Here is a 17938-nt window from a genome sequence, read left to right on the forward strand (position 1 = left end):
TCCCGGCTGGCCCGGGATCTCTCCGAATGTGGATCAGTGGATGAAAATGGAGGGATGAAAGAAGAGTCCGGAAAAGGTCAGTTAGAAATAACATCAATGAAGTGATTGTCGGTGTGATTATTTCAACTAGAGTCTTTTTAAAAGCAGTGATCTGTTTTTATTTTATTACAGCAAATAAGCCAAACATTACAGACAATAACTATGAATATTGACTTTATATTCAGACTGGCTTGGCAGCAAACGTCACTCTAATTGCGCCCTTTCACTATTGCTTGACATCCTTTTTTTTTTTTTTTAAACGGAAAAAAACTAAAATACCAGGAACATAAAAGCAATTCAGATTCCATCGAGAGAATTAACATTAAACATTTCTTTGTACAAAGTGTAACATTTTGTCCGTCCGATAAATCTCAACATTAGAGCCTTACTAGTATGTATAGGATGCAACCTCACTAGAGCCAAAAAATCTTATATTCTATTTACAAACTTTTTTTTTTTTCTCTCAATGGAGCTTGTGCAAAACAGAAACACATCAGTCACCACAAGTCAACATTGTATCGGTTAAGCGAGGATGCATTCGACAAAGTCTGCTCTCCATCCAGGATGCCGCTTGAAACAATAACTCCCAAAAAAAAAAAAAAAAAAAGTTGAGGCACAAGCGTCGCTTTCGCTGCTGGCGGGAGAGGAAACAGCACATCCCATTCGGACCTTGAGCTCAAATACTGCACTGAGTACGACGGGGGGCGTATTTTTTTTTCCACCAAATAAAGCACAGTAACGTCACAGGCTCATTTTGAATCAAAACAAGACAATACTACAGAGTAAATACTTAAAAACAAAAAAACTAGCGTACCTCTAATGCTCCGATATACAGCTTGTTCTTACACTCTCCGCTCACTGGTCGGCCCGTTACATCGTGGCGCTTTACGGTGTTGGCGAAGCGAAGAATGATTGTTCTCAGAAGCAAGTGAACAATAAATACGAACAATGTGCTTCAACCGTATACACATATGTACAACAAGTCTTTGGCTTATGAATAAAACATCCGCGGCGACATAACGAGAGAGAAAATGTCGCTGAGGCCGCCAGTGCACAAAGTAAACGAAGCCAAGGGATACCGCTAATGCTCCAAGTGAACCAATCAGACTGCGGCGCTAATTACTAATTACCCCTCCTCTCTCTAAGGACCTCCATTGTGATAAATTGAAAGCGTGTTGGGCCCAGCCCTGGAGTACAATGCAATAAAAACTCAAATGTGCTTTAAAATAAAAAATCTAAATAAGAAAATAAAAAGAAACGACACAAATAAAAATAAAAATCACATTTCTTTTGACTCCAAGTTTTTTCTTCATGAAAAAATAAAAATAAAAAAAGCCTAATAATACTCAACATGTAAACTATCTTTTGAGTCAGTCTCTCGAAGTGATCTCTCGGTTAACGCGTTTAAGGATCTGATTCTGTTTGCTCCAAAAGAGCTTCAAGAGAACATTGTGATGATGATGATCATCTCAAGCTGGTGGCAGTTATGGAGCGTGGAGAGAGACTAAACATCGTTTTGACTTGTGGGCCCCTCACATCCAGGGGGCTCACTGGCACTCAAGAAGCTGTACAATTTCAGCATAAAGGAGCTTTCAAAGTCTCCTTGGCACACATCCATAAGACTGACTTGGTCTGGAAGGACTAGCCAGGGTTTTCCTGCTCTCCTTCGCCATCTTCTCACTTGTTTAAGAGGACTCGATGAACTCCAGTGCAAGGTCGTAGCAGAACCTGTACTGCTCCTGTAGACACACCACAAACGTCAGATTTGTGTATTCCCATCTAAAAATTGTTTTGGCCTTACCGGAGCGTCCACCATGTTGGGTTTGCTGTTCCTTAATGTTTTGACGGCGTGGAAGACGTCAACCACGCTCTGCCTCTTGGCCATCTCGCACACAATGCTGCTGGCACAGAACACGCCACTGCGCCCGCCGCCGTTTCTTCACAAACACACCAAGGAAGTTAGTTTTGCTTTGTGTTCACTATCAATTGACTCCAAAATAATCAATTCAATTCAAGTTTGAGCAGTTATTATTGCGTCACGTTTCCCCGAATACGCAAAAACGTGAATTAGGAAGGGTTACGTGTGCTCCCCTAGTGGTAGGCTAAGAAATGAACCGCCGTTCGCCAACGTTGAATCTTTGCCAAGCGCTTACTCACAGGCAATGGACGATGGTTCTTCCCTCCCCCTCCTCTCCCTCATGCTGCCACTGGTCCACCTGCAGGATGAGCTTCAGGAAGGACCTCTTGGAGGCCGGGACCTCCCTGTGACCCGCCCAGCCCAAGTACTGGAACTGACGAACCATCAAGTAGCCTTCCTGAGGCTAACACATCAATGGATAGCGACGGTTAGCTGGGTGTAACATGTGACTACAGCGTTTGAATACTCACTCTTGTGAGGTTGCAGACTCTGAACAGCCTGCTGATCACATCACAGTCCATCGAGCAGGACATACATTCGACCTGGACGGGCCCGTAACGCAACATGCCTTCTTCCGGCCAGTACTGGGGACAGCCCTGTGGATACAACTCATCATTAGATTTGAAAAACACACACAGGTAATTTTCGGACTATAAGCCGCACTGGACTATATAAGCCGGACCAGCTAGAACCCGTGATTCCGGGTTCAAAAGTCGCGGCTTATAGTCGGAAATTTACGGTACTCTGCAGTCACCAGTGTCCCAACGTACCTGCGCTAGGTCAATCTCATTGAGCATCACCAGACTGGTGCATCCGTAGTCGTACACCAGGCGCCAAAACTCTTTGACCGTATTGGGCAGAGGGTGCTGGGTGACGATGAAGGCGGCCGGCTGTCTGTAGCTCTGAAGGTAAACAACAAAGAAAAAAAAAGTTCGGTCATAAAAGGTGACACGCAAACAGGGTAGCTTAATCATCTAGATGTTTGATCATGCAGGGGTGGTGGTGAGTAGCATGCGCCACATAAACATCGACGAGGGTCCACTTGATATTCCGTCGACATAAAACGTGTCGTAATGAACCGACGCTATACAGCCAGCCAATGGTAGGGGGGGGGGGGGGGGGGGTCATGTGAACTCGGGCGTTTATGGCAAGACATTGAACGTGGTGGAAAGACAGCGAAGCCATGAAACAAATCCAGTATTGGAATATTTGAAGTGAAATCCCATTACCTGGAACTCCTCTGACAGCTTGGTTAGAGAGAGGCCAAAGGCAAGTTTAACTAAGACGCAAATACTACAAACTCAAGTCCATCAGATTGAATCACAATCCTACTACGTTGGCCCTGAAAGTTGGGTTTTCATTACTCACCATGAAAATAGAACCATGCAGCCATTAGCAAGACCTCACCTCACAAGTCACACTATCAAAAATATTCATGAGAATTTAATAGGATGGCAGAGGAAAAGAACGACTGGATATTTGACGTGAAAAAAATGATTGTCTCAGCAAGTTTTAGACTCTATAATGCTAAAATCACTTTAGAGTTCTTTCCTAATTGCTTTCCATCGACATCCTTCTAATTTCTCATGTAAACAAGCCGCACTATGTCACTCCCAAGAAACTGCACAATATATTTATTTATTTTTTTAATTGAAACCTGGATTTGTCTCTAGCTTTCTTGTGTGCTTAAACCACAAACACAGCATCACACAAACAGGGAGGGGAGACTGTATGTGTGAATAATAAACACATGCATCAATAGTTCTGCATGTTTTCTACTGGTCAAAAGTTTTAGAACAACCTCCATTTCTCAGTTAGGCATTTTTAAGTATGCAGATTTTTTTTTTAGGCTTCTAAAATGTTTGACCAGTGGTGTCTTCATGAAGTATTCTACCTTTTACTTCTCAAACAATGTTAAGGCACTATATCGTACAATGTCCAACGGAATGTATTGTTCGTGGGAACTTACATCCATGAGCGCCGCGTTGATGTAATTGCTACTTTCCCCATCGATCGTGATGAGGAAGGGCAGACATCTGTCAGGCGGAAGTCCGTCCATGAAGCGGTTCTTATCTTGGTTCCTAGGCAACAACGCGATGCTGCAGTCTTCAGGCTGAGGCTGAGGAGTCACTGAGTTTAAAGTCTGGAGGACAAAATCATTCATATGAGTTCATTGTGTTCCAAACAAAAGGGCAAAATATGTGCATGGGTGAGTGAGTTGAGTCATTTTGAAGAAAGAAACATTACTTGAAATTCGTCCTTCAGGTGGGACGAGTTGGTCTGGGAGTCGATACGGATGAGCTCATAGAAAGCAGCTTTGAACTCACAGACGGGAATGGCCGTTTCCCCGCAGAGACACGCCTCTAAGATGGCATCGTGGATGAATATGTACTGCTCCTGGAGAATGCACGAGACGGCCGTGTTTTACCATCACACACGCGTTTTGAAGAAAACAATAATCGCTGACACAGCGACAACTTGTTGGGGGTGAGAAAACATACAGTGAGTGAGGTGGAGTGGATGGCGGGTGGAATAATGGAGATGATCAATGAAGACTCAAATTAACATTTTCCAAGTCACTTCTAAAATGAATTTCGAAAGTATTTACTAATCGAAGTGTTCCAATGAGGGTTAAAAAAAATCAGCATTACAAAATTGGGTCTAAAAAATAGCCGTAAAATGTAAATAAAAAAGTTTTGTCTGGCAATGCTAATACAGGATTAATTTATCCTGATCAATTCGATTTCAAGAAAGCAGTAATCAGATTGTAAACAACTGCAACTGCTGTTTTTAAACTACCACTAGATGGCAGTAAAGGACTAATCAAAAGCTAATCCAAATCAAATTGGGGATTTTAAGCTCTAAAATTGGAAAATAACTTGACCTCTTTGGCTTTTTTTGGGTCATCTTTTTGACCTTCATGACACTGGTGTGAGTGCACATCACAAACAAAGAGATGAAAGATGTTATGGATGTGGTCGTCCCTTCAGCCTGTACCGTTGCGTGTCCCGAGTCCAACAGTGGGTTGTTTACCGTGTCTGCCCCTAGCATGTTGATGCGGATGGATGATGGGTAATGCAGTCACCTCAGTCTGTACCATGTTGATCCTCCTGGACCGAAGCGCCTTGACGCAGTTGTAGATGTCCACCACGCCTTCCCTCTCTGCCATGTCCAACATGATGTCAATGACTATGAAGCAGCCTGTGCGTCCTGCCCCGGCACTGTACATGGACCACAAAAAATTCATCTCTATTCTCACGGATGTCGAGGTTTTTTTTTATTTTTTTTACCTGCAGTGGACCACAATAGGCCCGGCAGAGGGTGGATTGGAGATTTTAACCCTACGGATGAAGGAAAGCAATCCCGTGGCGTGATACGGAACACCGTGATCGGGCCAGCCTGTGAAGTGGAACTGCTTGACTTCTCGCACTTCGTTGAATCCACGCTAAGGAGAAAAAAAAAAAAAAAAGATGAAAATGTGATCGTTTCGAATCCTTCCCTATCTAGTGCCTTCAACTCACCCTCTCCAATGTGAACGTGCGGACCACATATTCAGCAAGCGGCTCCACTTCCACAAAGGTCACCTTGAAGTCACCGTACACCTCGGCATCATCTGGCCAGTACTTGTAACACTTCACCTGTCCAAAAAAAACAAGCACACAAAACTAGTATCAACTGTCCGAAAGATATTTCTAATCACCGAGAAGAGAAAGAGCAACTTACCCTTCCGACCTCGACCAGATTGGTCACCATGACGATACAGGCCGACTGTTCTTGCCACACCATCCTCCAGAAGTCATACACGGTCTCGTGCACGGGGCCTGCAAATGCAAACCATCTTTAGGACATTATAACTTCTTCTAACATGACTTTATATTGTTATTAATATTTGCTCACCCTGAGTAGCAATGTAGTGGCTTGGTCTCTGATAACCCTGAAAACAAAACATTTTATTTCAACGAGATTGTCAAAAAGGTTTCTCCCAGCTACAATAAGGCCAACATTATGAGCATCATCTCCAAGATTTACATCTAGCCATTTATTATGTGGTTAAAAGGATGAGTATTTAAGATTCAATCATTGCTGATATATTTAACACGTGTCACCTTTACAACGTAAGACACAAAAAGGGAGTAGAGATAGTGGTGCAGAGAGGGGAGAAGAAAAAAAAAAAAAGTAGCACGCGATGAGGTGAAATCTCTCCGAAACGTGAAAAGTGGAGAAGCTTGGCCTTGAGCATTTGACGACTTGGTGCATGGATGGATGTAAATGAATGGAAGAGTCCACAGTGATACTTACATCCCTGTACAGCCAAATCTACAGGCCAAGCCACAGGCAGAAAGAACGAGTGGAAGAAAGGAAGGAAGGAAGCAAGGAAAGAAAGAGAGCACAATCATGTCAGTGAGCGTCAACCAGAAACAGAAAAGTTGCATTGGCATGACATGTGGATGGACATGAAAAGACAAAACACACACAAAAAAAAAAACTAGAATTAGATTAAATAGAAAGGACCATTTTTTTTTAAATTCATAAAATTCTGAGATCGCTGTCTTAATTATAAATTTGAAGCATCAGGAAGTGCCCAGTCTATTTTTTCAGTCTAATTCTACTTCTAGAGAAGCAAGCAAGCAATCTAATGACAAGATTCTACAGAACATAACCAAAACAAATTGTTGTAAAGGTGACTGCAGGTGAAGTGAAAATGGTTGAAGATGATGGATGGAAAAACAAAAACAGTTACTTGTCCAGCGTGGTGAACATAATCAAAATAATCAATACTTTTATCTGCTTAATAAACAAATGTTATACATCCAAATACATTTTTCAAAGAATACATTCTGAGATGCGTGAAAATGGGAGCAATGGGATGTCTTGGAGATGCAATTAAAGGTAGAGAGGCCTGACATACGAGCGAGGGAGTGTGGTTTCGTTGGTTTCGTTGGGAGCCAATAGTAGCATTCGGAGCGTTTCCACTTACATCGATGTAGTTGGCGTTGATGTAATCGGAGGACGGGTCATCTTCCATGGGCTGGAGAACAACCCGTGAATGATCATCTGGAGAAAGAGACAGAAGGACACAATGGAAAGGAGGAGATATGGAAAGAGAGAAAAAAAATAAAGTGAGATGGATGAAAAGAAACAACCATCAATACATGTTGTGTATCTTTTTCGATTGTGTTGCTCCATTTCTTCTTTTCTCCAATTCCTGGAATTTGAAAAGTTATGCAATATTGATTTTAAAAAAATATATTTTTTTGCTCACAGGCTATTATGTTGCCATATCGGTTCTTGGTGCGGTTTTGCTCTTTCTTTGCCACGTCCCAGGTTGCTGACTGGCCTTCAAAAAAACTCTGCATCACCAACAACACACAGAAAATAGAAAACGTGATTTACGAATACAACAGCAAATTTGATTTTCCTGCAGACTTACTTCGTACTCTTCCTTAAAACCATAGCTGTCGGACGTCTTCATCAAGTTGATGTGCTGCAAGAGGTCGGCCACTCTGATGGCCGGGTGGAGCTGTCCCGTCTGATAAGGAGATTCGGTGCCTTCGCAGTGATAGCGGGGAACATCTAGAAGTCTGCTGTTCTCTGCCGCTGATGCGCTATGATTCTCGTCTGTGTGTGTAAGGAGGAGATCATTTGAGGTTAAAGCTGGCAACTAGGTGAATCCATTCAAATGTATTTCTAATTACCGTATTTCCCGGACTATAAGGCAATAAGTCAATGAGTGGCCCATTTTCAAACATTTAGTTTAAATTAAAATTAAATTAAAACAGTTTAAATTTAGGAATTTAGTCCATATATAAGGCACACCGGACTATTGAGAAAATTTTAGGTTTTTAGGTGCGCCTTATAGTCCGGAAAATACGGTATGTTATTATCAGCTTGCCTATTATTATTTTTACATTTTGATGCCTACCTGTGATTGGAACTACATATCCAAGCAGCAAGGGGAAAAATAAAACAAATCAGACTGTGGGATAAGTGTAATTTCACAGAGGGTCACATGGAATGAATGATGTCACCGCAGACCGGTTGGGAATGGGGAAATGGTTACTAGTGATAGATGATGAGGCCCAAAAAAAAAATCGGAACTATAGTGACGAAAAGCACACTTTTATTTTGGCCAACATTGTCGTGCCGTTGTGAAGTTACTGCGTATAATCTCGAAGCTACACAACCTGATGTTGCGTATTGCATCCACCCACCCGACGCTTTCCTTTTGCTCCGAGGACTTGTTAGCTCATTAAGCTTTGTTATTGCCCTCGTCAGGCCAATTAACGCTAAACCTGACCCGACAGCGTCTTTCAATTCCACTTCTCCGCTACTCCCTCCGATCCCGTGACGTGATAACCCGGGACAGGGTGGAACAGCAGCTTTCAGTCTGAATTAAAGGTTACGAAAAAACATGATCAACTCAGTTTGGTGGCTCTTGGGAGATTCTGGACGCCTTGAGGGTGCGTTCCAAAGGATTGAAACCAACAACTGGGGCGAGTGTTTGGCACAAATGAAATCTTTCATGAATCCAGAGTAAAAACCACAGATGCCAGTATTGACAACACACTCCATCTCAAGCCTCAGAATCTGTTGCTTTTGCAGGGCTGGGAATTAAACGCCTCTCAAATCCAGTCAAAAATATGGGAATAATTAGGTCACGGGGGAGTAGGGGTTGTAATTACGCAGACTATCCAAAACGCTCAGCGGGAAGGAGAAAAACATTGACGTAAGTGTAAACACAGTCTGCTTGGCTGCGAGGAGTTTTCACACGAGAGCGACTCAACGACGTCCTGTTTTGATCTCTTACTCGGCGAGGCTCAAATACGCCACATTGAGCCTTTTTATCGAAGCTCAACTTTCCCCATACGCTCGCCAAGAAGAGACTCCGAGATTTAATTAGATGCTGATGAGATCAGGCATTGTGAATGGGAACTGCTTGTAACCTCAAAATGATGCAAGGGGACGTACAAGACAAGGAAAGACTGAGACTGAAGATGATGGTGACGGGTGACCGCTACGGGCTGTTTGCTGGGGTGAGAAATGTGACACATTCATTGAGGGGTTGGGGGGGGGGGTCTCACCTAACACAGCAGTGGGGACCAGCGGATCGTTGGGCACTGCGGGGGAGGAAGCATCGCAATTTTACACTCCCGCAACTGATTTGAAAAGAGGACGGACTACCGAAAGCAGATGTTTCGCATCGTCATGTGTTCATATTTATAAGAAATCAATGTACATCTGTTGTTGTGGTTGTGCGTGTCCATGAAGGTCACCGCCATGGGGTCCTCGGCGTGCAGAGTGCTCTGATCGGCGTAGCTGCGGTCCACGGCGTTCACCATATGTGTCATTTCCTGCCGGGTGGTTCCGATGGCATCCTTACGCTTTTTGGCCAGCTTCCTGTCACAGGGGTATAAAAAAAAGCGGAGTCAGGTAACATTCAAACGATTTATCAGCTGGCCTGCAGGACACTGCCTCACTTTATTTATCCGAGCAATTTATAGTTTCAAAACGACTTTCTCCAACAATATCTAGCCAAGCTGTGGGCTGCAGGCGACTGATTCAAGATGCAGAGGAAAAAGAGGAGAGGAAGAAAACAAAGAAGAGGAAAAGAAACAGGCAAGGATGGCCAATGTGAAAAGAGCAAATGGCAGCATGTACCCGGGCTCAACCCAAGGAGCGAAAATAACCCTTGACCTCGGTCGGGTTAGCCAAAGAACCTCCCAGAGGAATGTGTGAATTAAATTAGTCCATTTGAAATAAGGCAGCAAGGTACGGCATTTACTAAACACACCATTGATCATACAGAGGTCATATCGACCTTCAGCACTTCAGGATCGATGCATCGAAATATTTTTTTCCGCAGGCTGTTCTCGTATAATACGGTAAAGTATTTGGGAAAAAGCACAGACAAATCAAAGTATTTCCAGGAGAAGTAAACAAGTTTGATATGTGAATAAAAACTGATGAGTATTCCCAGGAGAGACTTTGAGCATGACAAAGCATGCAGGAAAGTCCTACACCCAGAGCCATCGTATATGTATCACTTCAGACAACTTCCAATCCATGAATGCGATTCGAATTCCACGTCTTGATACCGTGACGGTAGAAATTTGGATTCAATTTGAAATTTCCGTCAAATAAGTTGCCAAACTGATACGCTTATACGGGCTCTGACCTCTTCCCAATAGACAGGTGGGAAACATGCTTTTTGAATCTTTTTTTCCGTTACCTCGTTTGCTCTCAAAACACACCACCGCTAAGGCCACAGAAAAACATGACGCACCCACAAATCCAGACCCTTCATTCTGACCAAGTTACGCAAAAAATGTCGGAAGAAATCAGGACAAGCCACAGAGATAACGATTTTTTTTTCCACAGCCAAACCCCCACAAGAACGAAACCAAAAAAAAAAGCCTCAAACAGAACGCAGTTGTTCACATCCCCGTGTTCACGATACCTGTGACTTGATGGGTGGATGGATGGTCACATGACTTACATGCACACAGAGCTACAAGTCACAAGTGCAGCATTCTTTTTTCAAATAACACGCTCAGGCCCGTGTGGTCCCACTCTGGCCTGCTTTTGAAGACAGCTCGTCTGCCTCAGAGCGACTTTGGAACATGTGGAGGACACCGAGGGCTGAGGGCAATTCACATTCAGTTCAGTCCTTTTGGATTATGTCTGTGTTGCTACCCGCCCCCCCTCATTCACTCAGTGCTATTAAATATGTAAAAAAAAATACAAATAATGCAAAAAGCTGATATGACTGAGGCGGCAGTGAATTGTCCCCCACCCTGGGCAGGGCGTCAATGAGGATGGCTTTGGCTGGTTGGTCAGAGCGAAAATGTGTTGTGTCTTGAAAAAAGTATACTGCATCTTTAAAAAAAACAAAACCAAAAAAAAAAAAAACCCAACATCTAGCCACTAGTTAGCCCAGTAAGAGATCAGCAGTTGGACACGGCTGATTATTGGCTCGCTTGTTGTTTACTTACAGGTAATAAGAGTACGAATAGTAGGTCCTCCTGGGGTTGTGAGCCAATCAGAAAGCAAAGAGACATAAGGTTCATGAATATGCAAATGAGGACAATACCGTCCTCTCCCAATCAGCAACAACAGAAACAGAAGAAAGCATCTTCGGGTCATGCAAAAAAAACAAAAACGGGTTGTTTTCAACATTAAGGGCTTTTCCCTGAAATTTCCACTTCAAAACAAATGACCTGAAAGTATTTACGAGTAACAATGAACTCAATATAAGCTGCTAAGAATCCTTGCAATAGTCTGCTGCCACTATTTATCCTCCAGATTGGATATTCATTTGATGCTTTGGCATCTTGTCCCACCATTTTAAAGATGCAGTATTGCTCAGAATTGGAAGAAGGTTCAATGACAATGGATATTGATCTCCCCAAAGATTCTCTAGCAGAAAACACTTGTCATGATATGATCGATATTCTCAAAAGCAGATAGAAATCAACCTAATGTGTGTTATTGCTTCACGAGCTCAACAACAAGCTCATAAATGATGCAATTAAATTGTTTATTATTTCTGCAATTCTATTTATGCAAAGTCACTGTTGACTTTTGAAAAAGCCGGCGCAGTGCACCTTTCAGGGTTTGATTTTATGAAGTTGTAATGCCTTTGTACGGCCACATGGTGATGCTCTGCACCAAACTATCACTCAATCCTCTCCTAAGTATTATATTGAGTCAGTGAAAAAAATATTTGACTTTACCAACCTGCTGATGACCTTTTCTTTCTTAACTTTCTTAACCCAAGTGCCGTATTATTAATCAAACAACCTGAGTGAGCTCAATCTGATACATCCCTCATTAGTCTAGTGTGAAATCTGAATTAATTTTGTAGTTGTAGACTACATTCAAAAATGTCAACAATTCTTCTAGAGTGGTTCGATCTCTTTGTGTCCATCCAAATCTCTCACAGCACCAAACCATAACATGTCATCTTCTTATTTGTATAAAGTGTAGTCTATATCCCAAAAAAGTGTTTCTACAGGGAGATCAACGTTCATGGTGGATGAATGGAAGATGGCGGAACTACAGCAAATACTGAGACCAATAAAACAAGAGAATGAATTCACATTTTCCGTTCCTCATTTCGCCTGCATGTGAGTGAGCGTCGGGAAGGTTTGGGCGAGGTGCCACTCACCTTTTCTTGACCAATAAGATGGCTACCAGCACCAGCAGTATGAAGACGAGGACACCTGCGCTGATGCCGGCGATCTTCACCACGCGGTCCGTCTGCTTAGCGGGGTCGGGGATGACTTCGGGTTCCTCGGTCGCACCTTGAGCAGAATGACGAGTTATCGGTTTGGTGCTTCTCACCGTTGATTTTAATCAATTGAAATCGATGATTTGTTATTTATGGGAAATGATAATCAAGTCACATCTTTTCTATTAAATGATATCTTAGTGAGGTTCAAAAAATAATAATAATAAAAAAAAAAAAAGCACATATTTAACATTTTCACTCCAGTTCATAAGAACTGAGCAGCCTTCCGTAAAGCAAATGTCACATGCGAAAAATACCAAATTAAAAGTACATTTAAAAGGCATATCGAGACTTTTAATATTCCTGCCATCATAAATACCATGGTAACTGTCATTCATAATGCAAATCTAGTCATTTCACTTTGTTTTGAATACCCGCAGTGTTGCCATTTTAATAAGTACAGAACATGACGTCGGGTAGTTTTCCTGTTGATCAAAAAAAGCACAAGGTTGTTTTGATGTTCCTAATCTCTAGGTAGTGATCTCATAACACCATAATAGTCCCGTATTGCTCTAAATGCATTACGATAATCCAAATAATCCCAAATAAAGACAAATGCAAAACTAGATTTGATGCCGCATATCCATCGAGCCCTAATCCACTTACAAAGCAAAATATCAACAAGATCAACATAATCTCTTTTTCTTTTTGGGATCAGCGTATGGTTTTTGTTGTCAAATTGTTTGAAATCTTTAGAAATGCGACATTATGTAATGTTATTATTATCAATTCTATTAAGACGACAGGACACACAAGCGTCCAGTCGAATACAGAAAAAGTATTTACAAGGTTCCAAGTATGACCTCATAATGCCGGCAGTATCTTTTAATTCCAAAATTATCCAGGTCAGTACACAAACACTCCCATGGAGCAAAAAAGTCCCCGAGGCAGTGATGACAATACACAATAGGCAAGATGAACTAATAGGACCACCAACACTTAATCCAACCTCCTGGATGCACGCCTCGGCGCTCACAAACTCGCAGACGGGCAGAGAGAGAAAGGAAGGGACAGTTGTCTGACCTCTGCGACCTTTCGTGCGACTTACTCCCACATGACTGCAGGAAAACTTCAATTCTCGACCTATTTAATACTCACAACTACTTGCAATATGATGACACTAGCAACGTGAGCTTCCTTGATTGTTCTCCTATTTGAGAGGGAAACTGAGACACCGTTGAAAATGGAATTGAGCCACCACTTGGGGACTTTCGCTATTCTTTGTGTGAACTTTCATGGTCCACGTGTCCTCAAACTGAACCTACGGCCAGAAAGCATTTGATCCCACCCCCTCCCATGCATTTTTAAAAACAAATAAAACCTTGGAGGAACTGTTGAGCACTCAAAACACGCTCCGATCCCTCACGTCAGAGTAACTCGAGTGGAAAGGCTTAAGCTCCGCCCCACGGCCGCCTCCATGGTTGTGAGTTAGGCCTGCTTTTAATTTCACTTTGCTATGATTCTTTACCCTTGGAATGTTTGACAAACAAGCCGGATTTTTTTAAAAATAATACCCTGTGTTGTCCATTTGGTGGGCAACCATGTAATAAATAAATAAATAATATATACTTTAGAGAGCGAGAGAGAGAGTTTGTTTTTATATATATTGTTTGTTTTTTGCTGTTTGTTTTTTATTTTTTTTATTCTTTAAATCATGTAAGAAATAAAGATTTATTCATATCTATCTATCTATCTATCTATCTATCTATCTATCTATCTATCTATCTATCTATCTATCTATCTATCTATCTATCTATCTATCTATCTATCTATCTATCTATCTATCTATCTATCTATCTATCTATCTATCTATCTATCTATCTATCTATCTATCTATCTATCTATCTATCTATCTATCTATCTATCTATCTATCTATCTATCTATAAAGAAAAAGTATAAATATTGATAAATCTGGATAATAGATAAAGAATAATGATCGCACCAAGAACCAACGTCATCTCTCTATCCAGCTGTCTGGCAGTTACGGAATACACAACTACATCCACTTTAATGGTTCTTCCGGCGGTCATTAAGGCTGATTGTACTCGAAATAACGTCCCTTTTTACAGTCTAGTTTAACAATCCTTCAAGGTCTAGCAGGGCAAAGAGAAGACTGTCAGTTCACTAAAGCCTGAAAAAACTCTTTTTTTTTTATTTTATGATAACGACACCATCGCTTGTGTGCGCCGACTATGACCGATCCATTTAGCCTCGAGATGACGTTAAAAATATGAACTAGCTGCAGTCGATTCACAATTCAACACCAGGCATGGATCTTTTCCCTTTTCATATTGTCATCTTTTGTTAACATGGCTCCTAATCCAGACCCCCCCCCCCCCCACCGCACCCCGCCTCCCTATTTATCCGTTAGCCATGTCACCCGATCCATCTTTTCCTCAAAACAAATCTCCTTCTGAGTTTTCCCGTTCAATAAGCACGTTTTAAAACCAGTGTATTAGGCTGTCAAACATATGGACCCGGATAAGAAAAACAAAAAAAAACATCACAACCGTACACACAAATACATTTTCGCTGTCTAGCATTATATCTCTAATACCCATAATGTGGATGTCCGCTTTTATGGAACACTCTGGTGTTGCTAAGAGGATAAGAAGTTGTTAATGCAGTTCACAACAATCTGTTATTAATAGAAAAAAAAAACCATTGAGGGAAAAATCGACTGATTTCATTTTGACTACCCGACAGTATTTGGAAGCTGACGCTTTCTCAATAGAAGGGAATGAATTGAATGCTGCTCTTACCTTTAGTAGCAAGCCTCAAACACTGGGTTTTAGTTTCCTAAAGGAAAAAGACACAAAATAAAATGTGAGGTCTGCTGGCAGGACTTGACAGGAAGTGTGTGTGATATCATTTATATTTATTACCTGTATTGTGTCAGTCCCTAGGAAGTGTGTGTGATATTACAATATACAGGACTGTCTCAGAAAATTAGAATATTGTGATAAAGTTTTTCATTTTCTGTAATGCAATTTAAAAAAAAACAAAAATGTCATACATTCTGGATTCATTACAAATCAACTGAAATATTGCAAGCCTTTTGTTAATTGAATTTTATTTTTTTTAATTGCATTACAGAAAATAAAACTTTATCACAATATTCTAATTTTCCAAAACAGTCCTGTATTTGTTACTTATTGTGTCAGTCCCTCTAAGAACTAAACCAATTTATCAGGAGTCATATTTTGCCACTCTCTGTATCCGCTGCTTTTCAAAAGCTTCTCTCTCTCTCTCTCTCTGCCTGCTTTCCACTTGTTCTTTCTTCACCTGTTCAACCTGCTCTTGTCACTCGGGTGGGAAATACACCATCCACTCCTCTGATCATATCTGTCATTTTGGCCCATTTTGCATCACCTCAGATGAGATTCTTCAATTTCTTTGCACTATTCTCCTGTTTTGCTCTTTTCTCTACATGACTGTAAAACGACCAGTGGGCACGGGACACATTTCTAACGACAATATGCAGCCAAAAATATCAAAAAATATAAGTCAGTAAACTGGATTTTTTTTCTTTTGGAAAGCATTTAAGTCCCTAAGAAGCTTTGAGCAAATAATGGATTTACCCGCTCAGTGCTGCTAACAGCTTGAAAGTAGATGTTGTAGTTCTTCCTGGGAGCCAATGGGGGATTCCAAAAACCCTGAGGATTAAAAAAAAGCAATTGACCATCAGACAATAGTTTCACTTGATGTGGGGGGGAAACTCCTCCAAACATGCACATCATGCCTGGTATGTCTTGTTGTCTCCGACTGTGAATGGGAGGGGCTCGGGGAGGTTGCTGGGGGACAGTTGAGCGGCATAATAATACGGCGATCCACCAGTTGATGCGCTGTGATAAGAAACTGGAACCTGGATGAGTAAAACAACTTCAGTTTATGATCTTGGGCTCCAGAATAAGCATTTCGTGAAACTAGATTATATTTGTAAAAATGAGTCTACTACACATAAAACTACCTCAAAACAGTCAGAGGAGGCTTGTCGACGTGCTCGCCGTGGATTCACTTCCTCCACTACGATCTGGTATGCGCTATAAGAAAAAGCATCAGTTTGTAGCTGCTGATTTACAGAATTATGAAAAATGAACAGTATAGATCTAAAGGTAAATACTTCTTATACCGTATTTTCCGCAGTATAAGGCGCACCTAAAAACCTCCAATTTTCTCAAAAGCCACCTTATAATCAGGTGCCCCTTATATATGGACCAACATTGAGCCACTACTCGCGTCCAAAGTCGCGGGCCAAATGCATATATCTTATATATGGACAAAGTTTTAAAATGGGCCATTCATTGAAGGTGCGCCTTATAATCCGATGCGCCTTACATATGGACACAGTTTTAAAATGGGGCATTCATTGAAGGTGCGCCTTATAATCCAGTGCGCCTTATAGTGCGGAAAATACGGTACTATGCTAAATATGGACATAGCTGTATTACCTTACAGGTGCTCCTTTGGCCTGCGCAGGTTTGAGCAAAACCGTGATGGTTGTTGCAGTTTCATTGAGAAAGGCCTCTGAGCCATCATACTCGTCGATGGTTGGAGCTAAAGCCAGATGACTCGGTTACATCACTAACGATTCTGAATAATATTCATAGAGGTGATAAATTGGCAACAAACAGATTTCCCACCTGAAATATTAGTCGTGACATTTAGAGTGGTCGCAGGACCGAATCCCTTGGAGGTGGATGCTCGTATGGAGAGCTGGTAAGTGACCCCCGGGTGCAACTGGGAGAAGAGATGGTGGGTAGCGTTGGAGGGCAGAGCCGTCAGTCCCGGCCGCTGCAGTGGCACTGACGGGTCGAAAGAGCGCAGGCCGCTGTAGCTGATCTGAAAGATGGAGATAGATGATCTTTAGAATAGGTGCTAGTGGCGGGGGCGATCGATGGTGAATTTATTCTTCACCTCATATTGTGTGATGATTCCATTTGGCTCTGATGGTTCCTTCCAGTGAAGAAGAATTCGATCCTCAAATGGCGTGGCTCTTACAGACTGAGTGGGAACTGCACCGGGAACTGTCAAAGACAGAAAGGCGTTACTTGGATTATGCTACCCATAAGTGAGTCCCCCAAAAAAAACAATCCTACCATCTTCATCTGTTTGAATAATCGTTTCATCGCTCTCTTTGCGTCCCTCTGGATTGGTCAAAATCATCTTCAGACTGACGTTGGTGTACGGTGGCAAACTTCCTACGATATGACGCGGTGCTGCAAAGAAGAACGTTTCAGAACGTGGATTGCGTAACTATGTCGTGAGACAGACCCTAAGGTACCTTTCGGGTCCATGTCCAGACAATCGGCCTTGCTGCGGTTGTTGGCTGTCATGTAGTGGTAACAGATGGTGACGTTGAAGGTGTGACAGCGGGTGATGTTGTAACCCAATGATTCCCAATCCACGGCTATCAGGCGGGACCTGGTCTCGGCGATCTTCAGCCTCTTCGGAGTACGCATGGGTTCTGAAAAAAAATATATGAAATTGTCCAAATTGGGCCACGTCAGCATTTGGATAGCCTACGCATCATGCGTTTCCTCATTAAGTTCCACGCTTGAATGACGACCCATCGACCTGTTACAAGCACATCGGACATTCCTCTTTATTTAAAAGGGAGAGCTACAACTCACTCAGCAGTTATCCTATTCAGCAAGAATTAAACCACGATTTATAGTTGCGTGTGTTA

At 42.0% G+C, this 17938-nt stretch overlaps 1 protein-coding gene and 1 long non-coding RNA gene across 9 annotated transcripts in view; one reads left to right on the forward strand and one right to left on the reverse strand.

Annotated features, from left to right (window-relative positions):
* Positions 1–134: 134 nt before the first annotated feature.
* Positions 135–17938, reverse strand: part of ptprk (protein tyrosine phosphatase receptor type K) — a 50551-nt gene continuing 32747 nt past the window's right edge. The window contains exons 12-40 of one of the 8 annotated variants that reach the window (XM_061269902.1): positions 17534–17716; positions 17349–17468; positions 17167–17276; positions 16893–17091; positions 16701–16806; positions 16220–16292; positions 15992–16114; positions 15831–15905; positions 15012–15048; positions 12126–12261; positions 10951–10980; positions 9195–9355; positions 9040–9075; positions 7389–7576; positions 7221–7308; positions 6867–7012; positions 6257–6274; positions 5855–5891; positions 5681–5778; positions 5479–5595; positions 5248–5402; positions 5043–5178; positions 4205–4354; positions 3927–4100; positions 2728–2859; positions 2428–2553; positions 2197–2360; positions 1841–1976; positions 135–1778 (exon numbers count right to left, since the gene is read on the reverse strand). In XM_061269902.1, the coding sequence (XP_061125886.1) occupies positions 1725–1778; positions 1841–1976; positions 2197–2360; positions 2428–2553; positions 2728–2859; positions 3927–4100; positions 4205–4354; positions 5043–5178; positions 5248–5402; positions 5479–5595; positions 5681–5778; positions 5855–5891; positions 6257–6274; positions 6867–7012; positions 7221–7308; positions 7389–7576; positions 9040–9075; positions 9195–9355; positions 10951–10980; positions 12126–12261; positions 15012–15048; positions 15831–15905; positions 15992–16114; positions 16220–16292; positions 16701–16806; positions 16893–17091; positions 17167–17276; positions 17349–17468; positions 17534–17716 (3308 nt within the window). In that variant the 3' untranslated portion in view covers positions 135–1724. Of the gene's footprint in view, positions 1779–1840; positions 1977–2196; positions 2361–2427; positions 2554–2727; positions 2860–3926; positions 4101–4204; positions 4355–5042; positions 5179–5247; positions 5403–5478; positions 5596–5680; positions 5779–5854; positions 5892–6256; positions 6275–6866; positions 7013–7220; positions 7321–7388; positions 7577–9039; positions 9076–9194; positions 9356–10950; positions 10981–12125; positions 12262–15011; positions 15049–15830; positions 15906–15991; positions 16115–16219; positions 16293–16700; positions 16807–16892; positions 17092–17166; positions 17277–17348; positions 17469–17533; positions 17717–17938 lie in introns of all 8 variants that reach the window. The other 7 variants (XM_061269901.1, XM_061269908.1, XM_061269905.1 and 4 more) reach the window with 7 other exon arrangements.
* LOC133146323 (uncharacterized) lies at positions 9261–10894 on the forward strand. Its single transcript, XR_009711351.1, has 2 exons — positions 9261–9388; positions 9491–10894. It is a non-coding gene; the product is annotated as an uncharacterized LOC133146323 (long non-coding RNA).

This window comes from Syngnathus typhle, linkage group LG22, assembly GCF_033458585.1.
Source record: "Syngnathus typhle isolate RoL2023-S1 ecotype Sweden linkage group LG22, RoL_Styp_1.0, whole genome shotgun sequence".
Classification (NCBI taxonomy): Eukaryota; Metazoa; Chordata; class Actinopteri; order Syngnathiformes; family Syngnathidae; genus Syngnathus; species Syngnathus typhle.